This window comes from Chrysemys picta, chromosome 7 (assembly GCF_011386835.1).
Source record: "Chrysemys picta bellii isolate R12L10 chromosome 7, ASM1138683v2, whole genome shotgun sequence".
Classification (NCBI taxonomy): Eukaryota; Metazoa; Chordata; order Testudines; family Emydidae; genus Chrysemys; species Chrysemys picta.
This window is the reverse complement of record NC_088797.1, coordinates 94,891,504-94,908,014: the sequence shown is the minus strand read 5'-3', so window position 1 is coordinate 94,908,014 and position 16,511 is coordinate 94,891,504. Positions and strand designations below refer to the sequence as shown.

At 45.2% G+C, this 16,511-nt stretch overlaps 1 protein-coding gene across 1 annotated transcript; it reads left to right on the top strand.

The window, feature by feature from the left end:
• Positions 1-9,087: 9,087 nt before the first annotated feature.
• CH25H (cholesterol 25-hydroxylase) lies at positions 9,088-10,475 on the top strand. Its single transcript, XM_005292513.5, has one exon. It carries the CDS (start codon positions 9,122-9,124, stop codon positions 9,947-9,949), a length of 828 nt encoding a protein of 275 aa, XP_005292570.1. The 5' UTR covers positions 9,088-9,121; the 3' UTR covers positions 9,950-10,475.
• Positions 10,476-16,511: the final 6,036 nt, after the last annotated feature.

Below are 16,511 nucleotides of genomic sequence, written 5' to 3'. Positions count from 1 at the left end.
GCCCGGTGCTCTCCCCCAGGCCTCCTGGCCCCAGCACTGGGCTTCTCCCACCAGTCTCGGCCGTCTTTTGGGAACTCCCTCCGCAGGAGTTTCCCCAGGGCCCACTGCTCCTCTGCTAGCCGCCCCCCAACTGTTCCTGTAAGGCCCATTGTACCTCACAGTGCCGTTGCTGAGTCTCTCCAGCCGTTGGACTGCCCCTTTCCTCAGGGGACCCGGCCCTGGAGCCCAGCTTGGAATGGCACAGGGACCCTCCACGAAGAACACCTCTGCATAACCCGGCTCCATTATCCCCTTGCTTCTCTCAGGCAATAGTCCCAGTCCTGCTCTGCCCCTTATGTCAGGGGCGGACCACCTACGCTCGCATTCTCTCGCACCAGTGTAATGGGGCATGACTCACCCCTGTGGTGCCTCCTGCTGGTACCTTCTGGGAATTAGCTCACCAGTCCCAGAGCGCCCTCTGCAGGCTGATGTCTTGCCACTCGCTGCTCCTGGCCCCCCATGTTCCTCCCAGACCTGGTGCCCCTTTCTTTGGGTGCTGCCCCCCCCCAGGCAGTACACCCAGTCTCTGGGTCTCTCCACCCACTATCCCCACTTCACCTCAGTGCAGGGCTACTGCCAGCCACCATCTAGCCCCCATTCACTGGGGCAGACTGCAGTTTAAAAGCCACTCATCACAGGCAAGGAGGGGTTTGGACCTGCTGCCTCTGCCTAGCCTTGGGCTGCCCCCTGCAACCCCAGTACCTATTTGGCCTTATACTAGGCCACAGCCTGGGGGGTTTCCAGGCTAGAGCTCCCCAACTCCCTTGGCCTTCCCCCAGCCCTGCTCCACTCCAGGTACTTTCTCTAGCTCCCCAGCAGCCAGGCCCATCTCTCTCTACAGCCAGGGAGACAGTGTGTGGCTGCTCCTGGCTTTTATAGGGCCAGCTGGGTTTGTTTGGGGCATGGCCACAGCTGAGGCTGCCTCCCAATCAGCCCAGCCTAAGGCCTCTCCAAGGACTGGCTTTTAACCCTTTCAGGCCAGGGGCGAGTGACCACCCTGCTACAGGCTCATACAGGAGTTCTGAGACGATTTATATAAAAGAATACTAGGCAAGGGAATGGGTACAGATCAATGGGCCAAAAGGGGATGGGGGACTTAAAGGAATTTAACAGCAATAGTGAAACAATAGCACAGTCCCTTCAGCCATCTCCAGAGGTGCCCAAAACCTCCCCACCTGAGGCCTCTAATCCCACCAGTGGTGCAAACAGAATTGAGATATGCTAGCCTGGTGAGGTGGCTCCTCAGTTTGGACCTGTGGCCTGGTGGGGTGCTCTGTTCCTCAGCTACTCAACCTTCACCTTCCCTCAGGAAACCTATGGCCAAAATGTTTATCACCAGCCCCAATCTAGCAGTGCCCATCACAGTCCTTTTTCCTGGGTTTACACACACCATCATCCAGGGCAACATAGTCCGTATTCCTCTTCACCGATTCCCACCCATGCATACAATCCTGCTAACATGGTACACCCACCCTCAGCTGCTCTCAACTGTCCTGAAATCCTCCAGCTTCTTGCCCCTCTAGGCTGTTGTTCCTCCAGGACTTGTCTGAATGCCCTTAGGTGCCATCTGCTGGCTTACATTATTCCCATCCCCTCACCTCCCTTAAAAGGATGCATCCCTGCATCCTGCTGCAGCTTTTTCAAAGTCTTTAAGCCATCTGTTCAGTCTGCACCTGCTGTGATCTGCCCTTAGGGTTGAGACTGGAGCCAGGTGTGAGTCACGGGAATGCTCTCCTGCTGAGCCCTCCCTGATGCCACATCAAGCATTTACTCACGCTCACTATCCCCATCTTTGTTGGGCCAGGGTCATGGTGGGCTTTCTGACCAAGGAACATGGTTTAGGGGTTGTGTGTTGGAACTGGGGGAGACTATAATACAGGACCCCTGTGAGTATCTCAGCTGAGATTGGGTGGTTACCCAGGGTTCCAGTGTAGGTTACCCAGGGTTCAGTGTCCGTGCACTGGGAATTCACAGAGGGCTTCAGCCAGTTGTAGTGTACCACAAAATATTGTCCATTCAGCTCTGGAGATTGCTCAAATAGCACCTTAGGCAGTTTCCTGATGGCTGAAAAGGCATCATTACATTTTCTGTGTAATTTTTGACACTCCTTCTAGTCTGGTCTTGTTGTAATGAGATTTTGCTTTTAGCTGTTTTGAAAAACCTTGCAGCACCTTGATAGAGACCGGCAGAGAAAAACTGACAAAAGGGGTTTAAATATTGTAGAAATTTCACCTCTCCCTATTGATACAATTAAGTATCAGTATCAGGACACTTTGAGTTGCATAAAACAGCAGTTAGTTTTAAGATGAAGGCTTTAGATAAGTAGTAATTAGTGATAGTTTAAAGTTAGAAATCCAAAATGGCAGATGCAATAATCCTCTATGAAAGACACAGGGTTAGGGTATGGAAAGTTCCAGCAATTCATAGAGAAGAGCTTTGCTATCTAAAAATAGATCAGAAGGAGGAGCTCTACCCAAGATGGCATCAAAGGGAAGAGCTTAGCTATCTAAAAGTAGGTATGATGTAATAGGAAGGATCTAGAAATTTGCTAATTACAGGAAGCTGATTGGCTGTGCCAGGCTAATATATTACATTAATGAGCAGCCCTTGAGAGAGCAACCAGTATATAAGTCTGACAGTCAGCAGGCTTTGTCATGGGGTTTTGGGGGTTTGTGAAGATCAGAAGCCTCAAGAAGCAGCAAGAACAGCAGCTGAGACAACTGTAACAGTATCTTAAGAAGATTCCAGAAAGCAGCTACCTGCAGAAGTAGCAGCAGTAGAATCTTGTCGAGGGCAGCAGCTTTAGAACACAGTAGCTATGGAAGCCTCTAAGGCAGCAGAAACCAAGGCTTCTGAGACAGCCTCAGGAAGACGGCCATAATAGTTCCAACCGTCATTGCAGCCCCAACAGCAACCTGACAGTATCGCCTTCCTTTTGTGACAGAGCAGAAAGACCTTTATAGACGGTATCAGAGGGCTTTATGAAAAGTAGAAGTAAGTGTGATTTTTGTCTCTAGTAAAAATGAATGATTGGGCGTGCCTGTCAATAGAGCTAGATGCCTGTGTCTGAGTGAGATCCACCCCACCTAGCTGATCACCACTCACAGGATGTTAGTGTTAAGCAATTGATTTAATTAAATCTGTAACACTGTAATAGTCTCTTTTACGTGAGTGTAAAGGTCATTCATACTACATTAAATTAAATAATAGTATTAGATTATAACAGTAACACTAAGGCCTTTGTGCATGCAGGGTCTGTATTTGCTTATTACGGTGTAACTGCTATATGGTCTGTATTCTGTGATGGTGTTTTTTTTTTATTTTGTTTTGCTGCTTTATTATATGACTCTTCAAATGTAATTCTGTTATGTTTGACTACGTTTTATGTATTCTTTCTCGCTTTATTAGATCCACTGTAACTACTCATTTCTTCTAAATAAATATTATTTTGTTTTTGAAGAATTACTGCTTGTGTTATCCATCCTTGAGCAGAAGGCTGTATCCATGTTGTGACAGATTTATGTTACCAATCTGCCAGGGGTGTCAGGTGATCAGTCTGAGGCTTCAGGCTCTTTAGGGGAGGAGATGGAGGAGCACACCAAGTGACTAAATTTTAAAGCCTTAGTAATAAAATAATAAAATAACAGCGGAGTGCTGGGAATGCTCCCACGTCACTCAGAGGGAGGAAAAAAGTGTTAGTACCCTAGCCCTAACCCACTTTCATACTCTCACACGCATGACCCGAGGCTGGCTAAGCCTGGGTGTAACATAAGAAGAAGAGGGGGAAGGGTGGACGGGAGTTCTTGTCCTGTGCATGGGTCGTCCAGGGTCCGCTGTTGATCTCCAGTTTGCTTTGGCTCTCAGGAGGGTTTTTAAGTCCTGGATTCTTTTGTTGGCATCTTGTTCAGGGACCTCTGTCCTCCTTGCTTTTTGTACCACTCCAAACTGGCTTTCTGTGGCTTCCTCAGCGTTCCCAAAACATACCGGCTTCATAGACGTGAGACTGTTTTTCCCCCTCGCTGGCCTTCACCCTCTTGCCAGTATTGTAATCCCCTGCAAGTCTGTTCACCTGAATCCTCCTTTCTCACAGCTGGTCGGGGTGGAATCCAGGCCCCCGTCTTTCTTGGCAGGCATCCAAGAGTCAGATGTGTGCTGCGGCCTTGAGCTGGCGGGAGTCAACATCTTATCTTCGGACTGAGCTAGCTAAAGTGTCGAGTTAATCCGTTCTCTGCTCTCTTCCTTCCTTCCTTCCCCTTTAGGCCTCTTGCAACCTGCAAAGGAATCCTTCACTCCACACCCACACCTTTGACCCTCCACTGAAATGCCTTGTGATGCTTGCAACCACGTTAGCAACATGCAGTGCTGATCTGCCTTCACAGGGGACCTGAGGGAGGGGGCCATTGGGTTGTGACAGTGTCCTTCCAAGGGTTAGCTTGCTCTGGGGAGCCCTCTGCGAATCGGAGACAAGCCCCCTGGTAACACCCTGGCAATTCCTCTACGGTGGATCACTACTTTTATTGCCCCTTTAGATAAAGCAAATGTTTGGGAACTCCTGTCCTAAGGTAGCACATGCCTGCACCTATTTCTCTTTGGGTTGTGCAGAGATCCCCATTGCTTACGTGGAGCCTGAAGCCCCAACGCAAAACCTAACTGCACACACACGAGTTCTAAAACCATTTATATAAAAGACTATTCGGCACGGAAATGGGTTCAGAGCAACAGACTGAAAGGGTATGGGGGACTTAAGAGAATTCGACAGCAACAGTGAAATAGTAAAAGGAAAAAAAAATCCCAATGGCATAATTCCTTTCTCCACTTCTGGAGGTGTCAAAATCTTTACCCGTCACCTGATGCTTCTAATCCCACCAGTGGTGCACATAAAGATGAGATGCACTAGCCTTTTGAGATGCATTAGTTCAGTTGCTATTTAGTTTGGACCTGCAGCCTGGTGGGGTACATTGCTCCTCGACTACTCAGCCTTCACCTTCCCTCAGGACACATGCGAGCCTAAGTCCAAAGTGTTCACCAGGCCCATGGATAGCAATTCCGGGCCCCAGGGCTGTCCCGAGGGGCGGGGAGCGGGGCTTGGGGTGGAAGTGACAAAAAGGACGCCATTACTTCTGGGACCGACTGCGCCAGCCCACACGGTTTAGAGCGGTCGTGTGCGCCTAGGAGTCCTGTGGCCTGCCCAGACGATTTAAAAGGGCCCGGGGCTCCTGGCTGCCTCTGCAGTGGTGGTGGCTGGCAGTTGCCCCCTTTGTCCTCCCTCCCCCATCGGCGGGCGTGATGTTCACTGCCAGCCCCAGTCTTGCAGTGGCCATCACAGTCCTGTTCCTTGGGTTCACACACACTCACAGCCAGAACAACACCATCCTTCCTCCTTCCACCAAGGCCCTTTCCCCCCCCCCCCCCCCGCCCCGCCCGCTGCTCACATTCCTGCCAAGATGATGCTCCTCCCAACTGTTGATTCTCATAGCTGCCATCTGCTGGCTTATTACACTTTTCTTTCTTTAGCATCCTGCACCCTGAGGTGCATAGGGCATCCACCAGTTTCCACCATTTATTTCTGTCTTGTGCTGATATGTTCAGGCTTCTGAGTGTCATGTTGATGGATTTCACTTTTCTCTGTTGTTCTGCATGATGTTTCTCTGGGTCACCCTCCTTTTCACTTTCCAGGTAGGGTTCACATTATCACTTGCAGCGGAAGTTGTGTTAATGGCATCCATAAAGAGTGTCCTGATATGTCCATCAGTGTCGTCTTACCATGTTTGACGCTTTAAATGGGTTTCCTCTACAAAGAATTTCTGATGTTGCAAGAAACTTTCCACTGGAAATGGAAGGTTTTTTTTCATATACTACTTGAGGGTTGGGGGTATAAAACAACTTGGAACTGCATAAAAATGCATCAGTATGGGAACAAAGGGAACACAGTATTCCTTCTATTGTGGACTTGAAGACAGTAGAAAGTTATGCCATTTCAGCTATACTAGTATAGGTGAAGTGGTACAACCCCTCCTAATGTGGATGCAGTAATATCTGTATAAAGGTGATTCCAGTATGTGCAGGAGATTAACTCAACTGGTATAAGTGCATTCACATTAGGGCTTGTATCAGTGTACCTGTTTTACTAAAGGTCAACTCCTCCCCCCTCCCACAACTGAAATAGTCATACTGGTAAAACTTTTAAGTTCAGAGTTAGGTCTGTATTAGGCTTATACTCTAATGAGGTGATCAGTATCAAGAAAGCAAGAGACTAGAGACACAGTTAATCAATCGACACACAGGTCTACATTTTTTAAAAAAAGACATGCAACATGTGAAGCATATGCATAAGCCCAGTATTTTCAGACTCCAATGTGTGCACACATCAAGTGTTTTGTGTATACAAAAGGATGTGTGTTTTGTCTACACATTTTAAAACATTTGGGTCAAAAAGTTTCTGATTAGAATTGTGGGCTAAAGCTTTCAATGAAGCTGTCTGCAAGATGAATTTGGATTTATCTTCTTCTCCTGGTCCTCTGAAGGCATGTAGGAGTTTATTTAAAAAAAAAAAACAGAAATAAAAAAGGTATGTCCTATACTCAGCACCTTGCAAAACATAAATATTTTTCTGATATTAAAGTTATGTTAATTTCAGCCATAGACAGCACAAACAATTTTGCTATTACTGAATTGAAGGACTAAGTAAATCTTGGATTGTGATCAAAGTTACATCAATGTGTGTGTGTGTGTTTTTTTTTTTTTATTATTATACACTGATAACAGCATAAAGCAAATCTTTACTTCCAAAATAGCCATTATAACTAAGTCTCTCTGATACAAGTTTATATCTTAAAACCACTTAATCTTATGTCATTGATAAAGCCATTTGAAATCTGGTTTTGGCCACAAGGTGGTGCAGATGCACTCATAAATAATACTCTGCATCTAGTTCCTGTTATCTTAAAGGGGCTTTCTGAACAACCTCAGAACAAACCAATTAGCTGTTTTTACAGACCTCAACCACAGGGATTATACAACTTGTTTCACACAGCTTCTTGGAGGTGAGTCTTTATGTAAGGACCCAAGTTATCTTTCCTTTTTGTATCATGCTTAGTGGCATGTTCTAAAATAAGAGACAGGGAAGCTTTTACCCTCCTTTGCAGTAATATCTGTAGCTTAGGCAAGGCTTGAATGACTCTCCTCTCCAGCTGCTGTCCTACAGAGCTTGTCTACCCTTCTCCCCAACTCCCTTTTCCGATAAGGGACTTAATGTGCATTGGGACCTGCCCTCTGATCTATCCCCATAACTGTGGACAGTAGGATTGAATTTGACACCCCCCACCCCCCCGCTCTGAGTGCTGAACTTGGGTCCCTATCAAAATATTCTGGGAAAACAAATACAGAATGTTCTTCATTGTTAACATTTTGTTCTTGATGGTGGATCTTTCAGGGTCTGAATTTCCCTCATCAAGCTGTTAGACTTGTGCAGAGGAGCTCCACATTGTGAGCCTCACCCCTGGCAGCTGGGACTGGGAGAGGGTTTTGGAGTCATGCACTCATGTGCATTCTGTGGGTATTCATCTGCAGGACCTCATTCCAATATATGGGTTGTTCAACCTAATCTCTAAAGCAAGACCCTCTGATTTTTGTGAGGTACCAATTTGCAATCCTGTAGCATATGGAAACTTTGGCGGCATCATGAACTGAGTGAAAAGCTAGGTGTATAATGACGAGTTAAATACAAAGAGGCTATGAAAGTACTTATTTCAATAGTGTGCTCAGTAACTGAAATGCTTTTCAGTTTGTTTTACACTGACACAGAAACCTTGGGGCTTGTCCATGTGGTGCGTTAGTCTGCACTAGAGGGGTGTAAATTCTAGTGTGCACTAAAGTGTTGTGTGCTAACTGGCCCATGTGGACCCTGCTGGTGCGTACTAAAAGTTCCCTAGTGTGCGTTAATGTTGTACTATTTGATGTGGGCTGACAAAAACACCTCAGTTTGATGTGAGATGATGTATTTAAATAAAATAAAATAACCAAGGGCCCAATTTTGCACCCAGCTTAAGTCAATGTCACTTCCTTTAGTGGGTGCAGGATCACAACCTGAATATGTGCTGTGAACTAGACCGATTTGGGCCCAAGGCACAAATTCAGCTCCACAGCCTGATTTGGGGGGTTGATTGTGCCCATTATGGAGATTAGGAATGAGTAGCCTAAGCCAGACTCACCGCTTTATGCACTTTTTAAGCATCCCCACATGGCACAAATTGAAAAGATAATTGATTGAGCACCAGGTGATTAACCAGTTAAAGTGATTCAGCTTGTCAGCAGAGGACAGTGAAAAGAGAGGAGGGTAGGGTAGGGAAGGTTGGAAGGAAAGGCCAGGGAAACCAAGCCCTGTGTCTGGGCAGAAGGTAAAAGCCTTATGTTGATAGGGACAAGCACTTGTATAGCATATGGTAAATAAAGCACATGGTTGTATACTTGGCAGGGGCGTGTGTAAGGACTGTTTACAGAGAGGAATCCGGGCTGTTTGCAAAATATGTGTGGACCTGGGTTCCAATTTCTACCCTTCTCACCTCAAAAGAGTTTGGGGGTCATATGTGGGGTTTAAATTCAGGTAAATCTTTCAGTATGAATTATAGAAAAAATACAACATTTTGACCTGATTAATGTGTAGCTATGGGCGTTGAGCCAGAGCTGCCACTGCTTTGATTTACAAAATGGTAAAATGACAGCTCTTTAAACTGTCTGGGGTGAAGTGGCACAGAAAATCCTACTCCAACCTTTTCTCCTGTTTCTATTGTTCAGGGATAGCACACTCGTTTGTTTCTAGTTACCATTCATATAATACAGTGAGAGGTTTTAGTATATTAATGATTGCCTGATCCTGTAACTATACATCAATTTCCTAAATTAGTCTCCAGTATAGATGAGACGCATCTACCAGCTCTGACGCAGTAGTGCACTTTGTTGTTTTTGGAGCGAGAGAGATTTCCTTCTGGAGTGCTTGTGACCATGCTGTGTGTGATGTCACTAAGTGGGTGGGGTAAAGTCTTACAAAAGCAGCACAATCACAGCAGCCTCAGACAGCATCAACATGAACTGCAGCGTGCACCACAGAGTGCTCCTCAGTTACGGGATGGAGAAGAGGCTAGACCCAGGCACTCTGCAGCTCCTCTGGGACTTTGTCAAAGCAAAGGAGCAATTGCTCAAGTCCCCTTACTTTCCAGTGCTGTTTTCGTTTACAGCTTACCTGACTTTCTGTCTTCCTTACATTGCACTGGACTTCTTAAGCACTAAAGTACCAGCCGTGAGAAAATACAAAATCCAGCCTCTGAGTTTCCCAACTCTGGGAATGATGGTACCGTGTATGGTTCAGTGTGTCTATCATCACGCTGTCTTTATCTTCCCAGTGACAGTTGCTCATTGGTACTGGAGACCAGTGGATTTACCAGTAATGGCTCCAGACCTGCCGAGGGTCCTGCTGGATGTAACTGTTTGCCTGCTTCTCTTTGACTTCCAGTATTTTCTGTGGCATTTGCTTCATCATAAGGTGCCTTGGCTTTACAAGACTTTTCACAAGGTTCATCATAAGCATGTATCTACGTTTGCTCTTACCACACAGTACTCAAGTGTTTGGGAGTTACTTTCACTGGGATTTTTTGCTGCCATAAATCCAGTGTTGCTGAAGTGCCATCCTTTGACAGAAATGATTTTCTTCCTTGTTAATATCTGGCTGTCAGTGGAGGATCATTCAGGCTATGAACTTCCATGGTCAACAAACAGACTGATGCCATTTGGCTTGTATGGAGGAGCTCCGCATCATGATCTCCATCACCTGAAGTTCAAATGTAACTATGCTCCTTACTTCACCCACTGGGACAGACTATTTGGAACACTTGCTCACGCACGTTCACAACAATAACAGGGAATTCGTCTGTTACCTACCTAATTTTGTAAAGCGAATAAATTAAAAGAAGAGTATATTTTTTTCAGAGCCACAGAAATATATATATATTATGTGAAAACATTTATAACAAATCTAATTTAATGTTTGTATATATATTTATGGAATTGCATATGTAATGTCTGTTACTACTTGTTTGGAAACAATGTCACATAAGGAAAGTATTGAGACATTCGCTGCCTTCTTTCCTTTGAACATGCTAGCTTTTATAAAGCATATTGTGTTACTGTGTTTTATATGTACAGAGAAATATTTTCTTGATGTTCTAGGAGGACTTGTGATATGAATAGAAACAACACACATAGTGTGCATTAAGAATTCCAAGAAACTATCTTATTTTAAAAAAGGTTGCTTCTGGATGGCGTTAAATGTCTAATCTGATTCTGTTTTTCTTTGCAATAATTTGGATCTTTATATTGCATACCCCAGTATATTCTCTCTTTTATTTTTTTAAGTGGAAATAAATCTTCATATTTGTTTAAAACTGTGTTTTGCTTCCTTATATTTGGTCCTCAGAAAGTGTATGATTCTGTCTATATGCAATATTGTTGTTGGTCCGAGGATATTAGAGAGAGAAGAAGGGCCAAGGTAATATCTTCTCTTGGTACAATGTCCTGTTGAAGAGCTTGAAAGCTTGTCTCTCTCACCAGAGAGAAGTTGGTCCAGGAAAAGCTATTACCTCACTCTCTGATTCTGTCTCCACAGTTTAGGTTGGGACTATCCTCATTTTTCGGTATTTGTCCCGATATTTCGCTCCGCCAGCAGTTTTTTGTTTTTCTCTCGCTGCCTGCAGCATCACTTTTTTTTTTTTTGCTCCCAGTGTCCCGATATTTTCTTCCTCTCATCTGGTCACCCTAGCACAGTTTGGGGTTTGTTTAGATTTCAGAGGCAGGAGTTTTCTTATTAAAATATTTAGGTTCATGTAGACAAATATATATATGCTGAATATCACAATAGGACAGTTTGCTTGTCCTCCAAAATAAAGCACTAATCAAGAGGATTTAATAACTTTCAGTTTTTGATGATACAAAGAAAGGTAGAATTAGGTCTAAAAATCTGGGCTAAATTCCACTCATATTGATGTTGATTTTGAATAATTTGCACTATATTATGGTATAAGTGAAAGTAGAATGACCACTTCATAAGAGTCTGACTTGAAATTCCTGTAGTTGTCCTCCAACCAAATTACTTGCTATTGACTTGCAAAAACCTGGCTAAGAATCTGACTCGAATGCCCCAAATCAAGGAATTTTTCCATTAATTTTCATGAATCTTGAAGGACGTTGGTTTAAGAACAAGAAGCTTTAAGGCTGGTAAGAGCTGTAACAGGGCTTCTTCTCCAGCTCGGTAGGTCTCACACTTCCTTCTAGCGGTGGGTCAGGATCGAGTCTCTCAGAATTCCCCCCCCTGTTTATAGTTGGTGGGGAAATTCTGTCTCCAAGTGGCCTTCCTGTTTCTGGGCCTGCTAGGCCCTCACTACTTCACTGGGGCTTCTGTCCTCCTCAGTGGACATCCAATGAGAGGAAAAGGGAGTGGGGGGGCCCAATCCCACCCTCTAACCCAGGGACCCTACAAGTAGCAGCCTCACGCTGCCTGTTCCCAGGAAAAGCTGCTAGCTTCCCTGGGTTACTTCCCCATGTCCCTTGGCTTATTGCCCCCACTTTGCTTGGGCAGAGTTCTTCCCAACCCTCCTGCCGGGGGAGGGAGAACCCCTAGTCTCTGGTAGCGATTCTGGGCATGACAGCACCACAGCAAACACACAGCTCAGTCTCTCCCCTCTAGAAGGGTCCTTTTTCCCCCCCCCCCCCCCCCAATCTTTGGACCTAGAACAGTGCTTAGCTCCTGTTTAGGGTAGGGTTCTTCCCGGGTTCTTGTCAGCTTCCGCTCAGCTCACCTCCACTCTCACAACACCTGTGGCACCTTTGACTGCCTGAGGAAGTCTTTTAACCTGTTCTGGCAGGTTCTTAATTGGCTCCAGGTGTCCTAATTAACCTGGAGTAACCCCTGCTCAGTTACCAGGGGAAGAGGGACCGCTGTGTATCCTGAGGCCAATATACCTTCCCACCGGCACTCTCCTGTAGCAGTCTGGCCTGACCCTGTCACAGAGCATAGTTATTGATAACATTGTCAGGATAGTCCAGAAATAAAAGGCTCCTAGAAGAATGTAAACATACAAGTCTAGGGGCAGATCCCATGCTCCTCTCTCAGCAAAATCCCTAGTGATTTCACTGGGAGTTCCATTAGTGAAGTAGTACAGCATTGGTCCTCTGACTGCAAATCCTGAAAAGCTCCTGCATTGGGTTTCTAGTAAACCCCACACAGACGCAGGTGAAGGTATGATTTTATGGAGCAGGATGACAATTCTGTATACATATTGCATGTAATCCCAAAATGCACTTGTATTTAATTTTCTTTAGCAGAAGAATTTCACATGCTCTTAAGAGGCTGATCAACCTGGAATAAAGGCCTTTGTTGCAGTTTGAGACTGTCAGGTTGTATGGTAAAGGTGGCAGCACACTTTTGGAAATATTTGGGGGAGGGGCAGAAGGCTTGGGGGGAAGCCATATGACATTCTTAGTAGCTGTTTGGGGTGATTGTTTCACTAATGAAATATCTCCATATAAAAATTTATGAAACATTACAATTTTGTTACCCTGAAAAGATGTTAACTACGTAAAACCACATTTTGTTTTTAAAGGGGAACTAAATAAGCTTAGATTTTTTAAAAGAATATAACCAGCTGATGTGTACACTGACTAAGCAGAAATAAAGCCCCATCTAATCTGCCTGATTATAATAATCTTTTAAATATTGTGGGGTGCAGTGCAAAGAAAGGAAGTGTTCTCTTTTATGGCAAATGAGAGATAAATTACAAACTCTGATTTCTCTTTAACCAATATATTAGCTTTGAAGTAACCCAAGGCTCAAAGCTCTACTCTTAAACTCAGGAAAAATTTCCACTGACTTCAGATGGCCAAATGCTTAACTTCTAGTGATGATCAGTGTCTTCAATGGGAGTTTGGTATTATACTGGACATGTGATGTTGTGATCTTGTCAGATCTCCGTGCTAAACAAGGTTAAGCCAAGCCAATATTTGGATAATATCTCTGTTTAAAAATAAAAACAAAAACCTATGAACGGATGCTACAGGAAATGAGACTGGTAATACAGTAAGTGCTCCCTTTGAAGTGATACTGAGTTAATGCTAGAGTACAGTGAGGACTCTGCTAGTGGAGGTGCTGTGTTTTGGGCACCTGCCCACTTGGTTAGGGTTGCCAGGTGTCTGGTTTTTGAGCAGAACGTCTGGTCAAAAAGGGAACCTGGCAGCATCTGGTCAGCTGCTCTTCCCGCCCCCAAGCCTGACGAAGAGAATTGGCTGGCTCCCGGACCAGGCTCCAAAGTAGGTACTGGTGTCATCTGGAGGGGGGACAAGGGGAGAATCCTGTCTGCCCCCCCCGGCCTGCTGGGCCCTGATTTCCCCACCCCAGCCCCTCGCTCCAGGGACCCCCCTGCCACCCCACTGTGCCCTGATTTCCCCAGCCCTTCGCTCTGGGGACTGACTCCTGCTGTGCCCCAATTGGGCAGACAGGCAGGCTCTGCATCAGCTCCTCCCAGCCCAGCTCTGCAGGCAGCAGGTGAATCCTGGGGGATGAGTGAGTGATGGGGGTGGAGGTAGAAAGCAAGCAATGGAGGGGGAAGGCAGGTGGGGCAGGGGGCGGGGCATTTGGTTTCAGGGATTATAAAACAATCCTATTAATGAGCTGCAAGAGTAGGAGTGTTAGGTCAAGTATTCTAGGCAAATGCTAAGTGAGTTGGTTTCACTAAGCCTTTCTGCTACCACCGGAGGAGAGGATGGCCATGGGATAGTTATTTCTCACACCCCACTGGGCCTCTGTCTATTAAGCCATCTCCACTATTCCAAATCTCAGAGCTTCCACATTTTATTTTTAAAGCCAACCTACGTTTCCTCCCTTACTCATTTATGGAACTTCCTCCAAAATTACACTGTTGTGAAGCCAGTATTAGGCAATCAGGTCTGGAACATGAGGCAGGATAAGGCATGGTATTGCATGAGCTGGCAAGGCTAGAACTTTTGTACTATTGTGCAGATCTGACACATAGAACACTCTTCTTGCCCTGAAGGGGCTTGAGATACATGACTAACTTGTGGCAGAGTACAGCAATCAGTTTAACGTTCTCACTGGTCTCACCCAGGGCCCCTCTGCTGTCAAAATTACCATTGGCCTCAATACAGTACAGTAACTCCTCATTTAAAGTCATCCCGGTTAACGTCGTTTCATTGTTACGTTTTTGATCAATTAGGGAACATGCTCACTTAAAGTTGTGCAATGCTCCCTTCTAACGTCGTTTGGCAGCCGCCTGCTTTGTCCACTGCTTGCAGGAAGAGCAGCCCGTTGCAGCTGGCTGGTGGGGCTTGGAACCAGGGTGGACCAGCAGCCCCCCATCAGCTCCCCGCTCCCCTAAGTTCCCTGTGCAGCAGCTGCCCATCAGGCTAGCAATTGCAGCTGTCCCTCCCGCCACTGCCATGTGCTGCTCCTGCCCTCTGCCTTGGAGCTGCTCTCACAAGCCTTGGGGGGCAGGCCAATCTTCGCTTACAACCTGAAGCAAATACTCACCAGCAACTACACACCACACCACAGAAATACTAACCCAGGAACCAATCCCTGTAACAAACCCTGTTGCCTTCTCTGTCCCCATATCTACTCTAGTGACACCATCAAAGGACACAGCCACACCATCAGAGGCTCATTCATCCGCACATCTACTAATGTGATATATGCCATCATGTGCCAGCAATGCCCTCTGCCATGTACATTGCCCAAACCAAACAGTCTCTACGTAAAAGGATAAATGGACACAAATCAGACATCAGGAATGATAACATACAAAAGCCAGTGGAAGAACACTTCAATCTCCCTGGACACTCAATAACAGATTTAAAAGTAGCCATTCTTCAACAAAAAATACTTCAAAAACAGACTTCAAAGAGACACTGCAGAGCTACAATTCATTTGCAAACTTAACACAGGACCTAACCAGATCAGCTACAACATCACCGGCTCATTCACCTGCACGTCCATCAATATTAAATATGCCATCATGTGCCAGCAATGCCCCTCTGCTATGTACACTGGCCAAACTGGACAGTCACTATACAAGAGGATAAATGGACACAAGTCAGATATCAGGAATGGCAATATACAAAAACCTGTAGGAGAACACTTCAACCTCCCTGGCCACACAATAGCAGATGTAAAGGTAGCCATCTTACAGCAAAAAAACTTCAGGATCAGACTCCAAAGAGAAACTGCTGAGCTCCAGTTCATTTGCCCAAATTTGACACCATCAGATCAGGATTAAACAAAGACTGTGAATGGCTATCCAACTACAGAAGCAGTTTCTCCTCCCTTGGTGTTCACACCTCAACTGCTAGCAGAGCACCTCACCCTCCCTGATTGAACTAACCTCATTATCTCCATACTGATTTATACCTGCCTCTGGAAATTTCCATTACTTGCATCTGAAGAAGTGAGGTCTTACCCATGAAAGCTTATGCTCCCAATACTTCTGTTAGTCTTAAAGGTGCCACAGGACCCTCTGTTGCTTTTTACAGATTCAGACTAACACTGCTACCCCTCTGATACTTGACATCCTGAACAGTCAACAGTACTTCCTGTAGCAGCTGTTGGAATTTCTTGGAGGCCTTACATCTACTAATCAAGCCCAGTCCCAGTCTCTGAGATTGGGTAAGAATACAAACTAAAGTTGTATTTTTGCCCCAAGTGAAATACAGATTCCTGCAGTGTCAAATTAAAAAGCAGTACCTTGCATTTCTAGAAGTGAATGCTTTTGCCAGCTTTCCTTTTCCTTAAGTAACCCCTCTGCCAAATGCCAATGGCAGCAACAAGGGCTAGATTCCATCTGGGTAGGTGTCCTTTTACTAAAATAAATAAAAATATAGTCAGAGCCCCCATTTGGTTGCACGTTTACCTTTTATCTCCACTGGGTTTTCCTTGACACAAGGACTGATTACATTTTGGTTTCCTATGCACCTGTTATTATATTAATAAAAACAGACAAAGCATAGGCAGAAATAGCAGTTTGGATTCAACCTTCCTTTGCCTAGAGCCATGCTAAGGCATCTATTAGTTGATATACCAGTCTACAATGACCATAAACACTTAGCGTCAGAACCTAGAACTCTGAATTATCTTATGACAGCATGGGAGACATCTGTGCATGCTTCCTCTGTCCCAACACAGGACACTTACAAAAATGAAGACACTGAATAAACAGGGTAAAAGCTAGACGTTTGCTAAAAATAGATGCATACATATTAGAGAGACAATGTGGGAGAAGTAATATCTTTTATTGGACCTACTTCTGTTGGTGAAAGACATGCTTTTGAGCTACACGGAGATCTCCAGGTCTGGGAAAAGTACTCAGAGTGTCACTATTAACTACAGGTTTCAGAGTTGTAGCCGTGTTAGTCTGTAT

Coding starts and splice junctions, on each gene's coding strand:
- CH25H (XM_005292513.5), top strand. CDS start 9,122: ATGAACTGCAGCGTGCACCACAGAGTGCTCCTCAGTTACGGGATGGAG.